Source organism: Zeus faber (assembly GCF_960531495.2).
Source record: "Zeus faber genome assembly, chromosome: 19".
Lineage (NCBI taxonomy): Eukaryota > Metazoa > Chordata > Actinopteri > Zeiformes > Zeidae > Zeus > Zeus faber.
The window spans coordinates 25,119,242-25,126,741 of NC_137206.1; the positions used below are offsets into that span (position 1 = coordinate 25,119,242).

General features: G+C 40.5%; 1 protein-coding gene across 3 annotated transcripts in view; it reads left to right on the forward strand.

Annotated features, from left to right (window-relative positions):
• sh3kbp1 (SH3-domain kinase binding protein 1) overlaps positions 1-7,500 on the forward strand; it is a 36,843-nt gene that overhangs the window by 20,376 nt on the left and 8,967 nt on the right. For 2 of the 3 annotated variants that reach the window (XM_080019865.1, XM_080019867.1), the window contains exons 8-11: positions 3,627-3,687; positions 3,930-4,027; positions 5,443-5,544; positions 7,456-7,500. The exon at positions 7,456-7,500 is cut by the window's right edge and continues 7 nt beyond it. In XM_080019865.1, the coding sequence (XP_079875991.1) occupies positions 3,627-3,687; positions 3,930-4,027; positions 5,443-5,544; positions 7,456-7,500 (306 nt within the window). The remainder of the gene's footprint in view (positions 1-3,626; positions 3,688-3,929; positions 4,028-5,442; positions 5,545-7,455) is intronic. The other variant, XM_080019866.1, reaches the window with a different exon arrangement.

Sequence of the window (7,500 nt, forward strand, 5' to 3'; positions counted from 1 at the left end):
TGGGGTTGAAAGAAGATAATATATCTTGGTGACCATAGACGGACTGAAATTGAGTAAGTTGGATTTTTAAACTAGAGGAGTATGTCGTCTGCACGCAGACATATCGGCTGTCAGACCTTTGATTGGATCCAGTGATCTAATCAAGGCAGAGTGCGACTTCATACTGAAAGTCAAAGGTCCCTCACTGGCTCAACAACCAAACTTCATTACCAGAAATGGTTTAAAGGTGGTTGAGTACTGGGAATTCGAATTTGAATTTCGTGAATAGAAGTAGGACTAAAATAAAACCTGGAAAACGTACAGGTAAGAAGTCTCCGTTCCACTCACACATCAGCGTTGCATGTGTACTGTCTGTAATTATCACTTTTGAATTAAGCTCTGTATTCCTCTCATTTTACTATCTCAATACCCTTACCAGACATTTGCTTCCTTCAACATACTTTTTCTTTGTTGGTGGTTACATTTTTTATTTTACCTTTATTTTACCAGGAATTCCATTGAGATAAAAAAAATATCTTCAACAAGAGAGACCTGGCCAAGGTCTATAGGTCTACTTTATATAGACTCAGTATTCAAAGTATAGTATAGCATTGCAGACAATCTACTGTATGTCAGAGCCGAGCAAGGCTCCTAGTTGTCAAATTCCTCTAGTTTCTCCAAGGGCTGTTTTCAGAAGTAGAACTACGCCAATGCTGTGATGCTCCTGGCTAAAAATAGCTTGAAGAGCGTCCCAGATTATTCAAGGACGTGCTGCAGTGTTCCAATGCAGTTCCGTGAAAGTAAAAACTGAAATGATCGTCAATGAGTCGCTGGATACTTGGCGTTGGATTGAGCAGTTTGTAGTGATTGGAAAAAGATGGTGACGGGCGACAATCACGCTGCAGGATGCGAGAGTCCGTCTATAAACTTTCACTTTCTTCTTTGTCAGAACAGAGGAATTGGAGCTTTGTATCCACAGAGGCATTGTTATTGGCATCATTCTAAATCTCCCCGGGAAAAAATCATTGATGCCATAGGTTTGTTGTTCTCAACTCTGCTGCAACTCCTCTCACATTGTTGAATTGACGCATTGGTTCTCGCATTCTTTTTTTTTTTTTTTGTCAGTCCCTCTTTGAGGAGCTAAAAAACATAATTAACAGTATTGATTTTTTTAAAACCCATTTTTTTTAATAACAAAACAAGCCATAATCAATTCAATTTATTATGGTTTTTAGACTAATTGTCAGTATTCTGTTTAACTCCTTAGATTTTTCAGGTTTATTTTCTACTACCTAAACATATTTTATTTTATTGTGTAACAGTTAATTGCTCAGGGTTATATTGATAACATTTCCCAAATGTCAGGTTTATTTTCCATTATCCTGTCGTTGTGTACGGTTTATTGTATCTTTCACTTTTTCCCCAGTTATTGACACTTTTCATTTTCATGTTTTTATTCTGTTTTTCTTATTATAACTGTCTATTGTTTTTTGATCTGAGTTGCTGGGACATTTCACTTTCCCTTCGGGGATGCATAAAGTATCTATATTGTCTGCCTGTCTGCCTGTCTGCCTGTCTGTCTGTCTGTCTGACTGTCTGTCTGTCTGTCTGTTTTTAATTTGCATGCAAGTTCATCGCACAGTGAAGAATTGTCGTGACAGTAACAGTCCCAGTTGAAATCAGTGGAGCTTAGTCCAGGGAAATAACAAGTTTGACCGGTAGTTTGCCGTTCAGACGCGTTCAGACGGCTCTGAGCTATTTTTAACCGACGCCACAAGCGCCATCAGTGTGTCATCGGTGTGTTTGTCTTCAACATGGAAATAGTCCCACGCCTCCTCAGCCCATAGAGGCACAGACCCGAGCGGCCTGGTAACTCTAGAGACAGTATTGGTGCGGCATGGGCGGCTCTTAGAGGAACCCAGCCCTATGAGTCGAAACAAACCTTTAGGATCAAATAATCTCACAAGCGGCTTTCTGCACAGATTACGGTCACTTATACCTTCATTTAATTCACGCCGTATTCCTCTATCCGTTAATTAGGTTTAACACTGCTTTGCGGTGTGATTTGCCTTTTAAAAGGTAATACTTTTGGGGGAGGGGGGTCGTTGCTATAGCCATGGCTCAGCAGTCGTGGCTCCACACGGGTCTTATTAGCTCATTAGGAAGAGAGGAATATGAGGGCCGGGTGGGTGAGAGAGAGAAGGAGAGATGGAGGGATAGAGAGAGATGGAGGTTCAGCACAGAGCCATGTGTGTGTTCTGGACAGACTGGGCCCTGTGTGCACATGAGTGTGTGTGTGTGCGTGTGTGTGTGTGTGTGTGTGTGTGTGTGTGTGTGTGTGTGTGTGTGTGTGTGTGTGTGTGTGTGTGTGTGTGTGTGTGTGTGTGTGTGTGTGTGTGTGTGTGTGTGTGTGTGTGTGTGTGTTTGTGTGCGCGCTCCTGTGGAAGAGCCACCCTGGCTCCATAAACACAGACGAGGGGTTCTTCCAGGAAGGAAACAACAGTCCTTTTAACACCCTGCGCGCACACACACATAAAGAGTGTGTGTGAAGATGGGTGCTTTCTTTGTTTATCCATCTATCTCTGTTTCATTTATATTATTTTGAGTGTGATGCAATTTGAATGTTATTACAGATGTTAAACGAAAATATTATCTTATCATCTTATCTTATTATTTTATCTTATGTTATCATCTTATTATCTTATCTTATTGGATCTTATCTTATTATCTTGTCTTATTGTCATATCTTATCATATTTTATCTTATCATCTTCTTATCCTATCGTATTTTATCCCATCTTATTATTTTATCTTATTGTATTTTCTTACCTTATCTTATTATCTTATCTTATTATCTTATCGTATTATTTTATCATTTTTTATCTTATTATCTTATCTTATCGTATTTTATCTTATCTTATTATCTTATCATCTTATCTTATTATTTAATCTTATCTTATTATCTTATCTTATCGTATTTTATCTTATCTTCTTATCTTATCATCTTATCTTATTTTATTATCTTATCTTATCATCTTATTATCTTATCTTATTTTATCTTATCTTATTATCTTGTCTTATTATTTTATCTCATCGTATTATCTTACCTTATCTTATTATCTTTTCGTATTTTATCTTATCTTATTGTATTATCTTATCTTATTGTCTTATCTTATCGTATTTTATCTTATTATCTTATCATCTTATCATTCTATCTTATTATTTAATCGTATCTCATCATCTTATCCTATTATCATATCTCATTATTTTATCATATGTTATCTTATTATCTTATCTTATTGTATCTTATCTTATCGTATTTTATCTTATCATCTTATCTTATTATTTTATCTTATCTGATCATCTTATTATCTTATCGTATTTTATCTTATCTTATCGTATTTTATCATCTTATCTTATTATCTTATCTTATTATTTTATCATATTTTATCTTATTATCTTATTATCTTATCTTATCATATTTTATCTTATCTTATTATCTTATCTTGTAATTTTATCATCTTATTATTTAATCTTATCTTATTATCTTATCTTATCATATTTTATCTTATCATCTTGTCTTATTATCTCAGCTTATTATTTTATCATATTTTATCTTATTATCTTATCTTATTTAATCTCGCTCAGACACAAGGGGGAAAAGCTTCTGCGGAGACAATGAAGGCCGAGCCCGACAGCAAAGTGAAAGGTAAGCAGGAGTGGCTGTCACTGAAGCCAGAAAACATTTAAAAAGTCAAACAGCAGTTATTCTGCCTGGAAGATGGACTGACGGTGCATGGTGTGGGGGAGCGGTTCACTCCTTCTCTGGACTGACGGTGCATGGTGTGGGGGAGCAGTGCACTCCTTCTCTGGACTGACGCGGTGCACGGTGTGGGGGAGTGGTTCACTGCTTCTCTCGGCTGACGTGGTCTCTGTCTCCTGATTGGTCAGCAGGTCGGGAGCTGTGCAAAGTCCTCTTCCCCTACGAAGCCCAGAATGAAGACGAGCTCTCCATCAAAGAGGGGGAGATCGTCAACATCATCAGCAAGGTAGAGAGATCGATGGATGGATAGATAGATAGGTAGATAGATAGATAGATAGATAGAGAGATAGATAGATAGATAGATAGACAGATAGATAAAGACAGAAAACTCACATGTTTTTAAAACTCACATATGAGAGTAGATAGATAGACGAACAGATGGATAGACAGATAGATAGACAAATAGTTGAAATCTACAGATGGGTAGATAGATAGACCATACAATCATTATTTCTCTTGCATTATTGATCTCAAATGATTATTCTTGAACTCCTCCAAGTTATTCTCAAAATCACAAAATCCTTCAAAAAACTTCGGCCCGCGGGCCACATCTGGCCCGTTGGTCTTTTTAATCCGGCCTGCCGAAGATTGGTGCAGAATTATTTTTTATTTTCATTTTTTTTAATTTTTTTTATTTATTTATTTATTTTTTTTTAACCTGTGCTGTCAGCATGCTGGGCATACAACACAGAGTATTTGTATGCCATTGCATTCAGGACAGAGTTAGTCTGCAAGCGGAGTTCAAGTTCTCAACCTGCAATGCAACTCTTTATTAATTCTTAAATCATCAACAACTGCTGCAATAACTCTGTCCTGTGGATATCTTGTAGAATGACAAGAGCACAGTATTTGGTTATGGAGAGCCACCACCAACCCCCCTCTTTGGAGAATTATTTATCATGTTTGGGTCTATAAACAACTGATCACTACTCCAAGAGGGGGAGAATCACCACGGTGAGACAAATAAAAATAGAAACAAACAACATTTGCCCAAAAACATAAACATTGGACGACAACATGTATTGAAAAACTGAATTAGGTCCAGGAAAACTGGAACTGCAACTGGTCATGTGGCCTCTTCCTGTCAAAGTTATGGCAGTAAATGAGGGAGGAAAGGAGAGGAATGCAACCAACAGGATGCTGGGGTGCACTCCAAGCAGGTGTGCATGCGTGCGTGCGTGGGTGCATGCGTGTGTAAGATGTCCACCGGTGAGTGTATATGACTTATCCCCATTGGTACTGGTGTAGAAGGTCGGTATTATGTCGTGGCCCCTCCAAGCAGCACAAGGGGCCCCGAAGCCCCCCCCGAATTCCACAATGTTTCTAGATACTGTATATAAATACAAAGGTTTTGGACTGAAATGCAGACGGATCTGTGGAAACATCGCACTTTAAAAAATAAATATAAATCCCTGTCCCCCCCCCCCCCCCTTCTTTCTCCCCCCTCTCTCTTTCTTCCCCTCTCTCTCCCCCTCTCTCTTTCCCCTTCTCTCTCTCCCTCTACCTCTCTCCCCTGCCTCCCCCTCTCTCACTCCCCCTCTCTCACTCCCCTCTCTCTCGCCCCCCCCTCTCTCCCCCCTCTCTCACCCTCTCTCTCTCCCCACCCTCTCTCCCCTCTCTCTATCACCCCCCCCTCTCCAGGACTGTGCTGACGCAGGCTGGTGGATGGGGGAGATCGGGGGGAGACAGGGCGTCTTCCCCGATAACTTTGTCAAGCTGCTGCTCCCCGAGGTGGAGAAAGAGGTAAAGAACGGTTCCGCACGACATCCTGCACCATAACTGGTGGTGTTCAAACACTTTTTTTTTTTTTTTTTGTCTTTTTTGCCGAGTCACCCGAGTCACCCCCCCCCCCCTAAGGATTTAAAGGACCCCCCAAAAAAATGTCTAAATAAAAAATGTGTCATGTTTAAACTAACGCCGTTCATCGTAGACCAGGTCGAGCAGCCAAATTCATTTGTGACGTTTGTTTTTAATGCTTTGTGTTTAAGGTATTATAATCATCATGAAAATTAGATCATGCAAAATTGATAAACTATCATCCTATTAGATTTAGAAACTTAAAATAAATGTATTTCATCAAATGTAATTAGTCATGTAAAGTATATGACAGGGTGCCGAGAGAGGAAGTGTGGTATCGCATGAGGAAGTCGGGGTGGCAGAGAAGTACGTGAGAGTTGTACAGGATGTGTATGAGGGCAGTCAGAGAGTAGTGAGGTGTGCAGTCGGTGTGACAAAGGCATTCAAAGTGGAGGTGGGATTGCATCAAGGATCAGCTCTGAGCCCTTTCTTGTTTGCAATGGTGCAGAGGAAATCAGGCAGGAGTCTCCATGGACTATGATGTTCGTGGATGACATTGTGATCTGTAGCGAGAGTAGGGAGCAGGTTGAGGAGAGCCTGGAGAAGTGGAGGCAGCATTAGAGAGAAGAGGAATGAAAGTCAGCAGGAGTAAGACAGAATACATGGGCCTGAATGGGAGGGAGGGCGGCAAAAAGCTGAGAATGCAAGGAGTGGAGGTGTAGAAGGCAGATGAGTTCAAGTACTTGGGGTCGACCATCCAAAGGAGTGGAGAGTGTGGGAGAGAGGTGAAGAAGAGAGTACAGGCAGGGTGGAGTGGGTGGAGAAGAGTGTCCAGAGTGATCTAGGACAGAAGGGTTCCAGCAAGAGTGAAGGGGAAGGTCTACAGGACGGTAGTGAGACCAGCTATGTTGTATGGTTTAGAGGCGGTGGCACTGACAAAAAGGCAGGTGGCTGAACTGGAGGTGGCAGAGTTGAGGATGTTGAGATTGTTGAGGGGGCGCAGTTGAAATACTACCGGCATAGAGAATCACAGAGTTTTTCAGCAGTTTTTGACGGATTTAACAAAGAAATGTCATGTGGTTGCACCTCACTCACACCCATTCAATCAGACTGTTTGAAAGCCATCATAGCCATCTTTAATTAAGTGGGGCCTTTACTCAAAATCACATTTTGCCAAACGCTTTGTACTTGTTCATGATCACGTTTTGGGGAACGATGAAAGATGAAGTAAAGATGAAAAGAGAACAGAGGATAGAGAAGAAAAGCAGAGGAGACTAGTTGACGTATTTGGCACAATTGATCAAATCGCTGCACTTGGATAAGTTATTATAGGCTTTTTTTTTTCAACTTTTTTCAGTGTCAAAATGTAATTAAATCTCATCTTATTCGGTCGGAGCCGGTAACCATATTAAAGTAATAAAATTAGAGGCTGAAGGATATTTACGCAACACGTCCAAATTTGGTCACCGAAAGAATTATGAATATCCTGGACGGTGATTTAACTTGTTCCTGGTTGTGTTGTGTATTCCAGAGGCATGTGTCATGGAAAGAAACGGTTGCACCTGAAGAAAGTCACATTTTTCCCGATATACAGTATGAAGGATAGGAAGGAGCTGTTTTCCAGCTGTTTATTGTTTCTGGACTTTGGAGAGCGATTGAATATTCCCTGGGAAAATGCACTTTAAGAAGGTCGTAATCTTTAAGAAACTTTGTGTGTGTGTGTGTGTGTGTGTGTGTGTGTGTGTGTTTGTGTGTGTGTGTGTGTGTGTGTGTGTGTGTGTGTGTGTGTGTGTGTGTGTGTGTGTGTGTGTGTGTGTGTGTGTGTGTGTGTGTGTGTGTGTGTGTGTGTGCGTGCAGAGGCCAAAGAAGCCACCGCCGCCAAGCGCTCCCTCAGCGAAACAC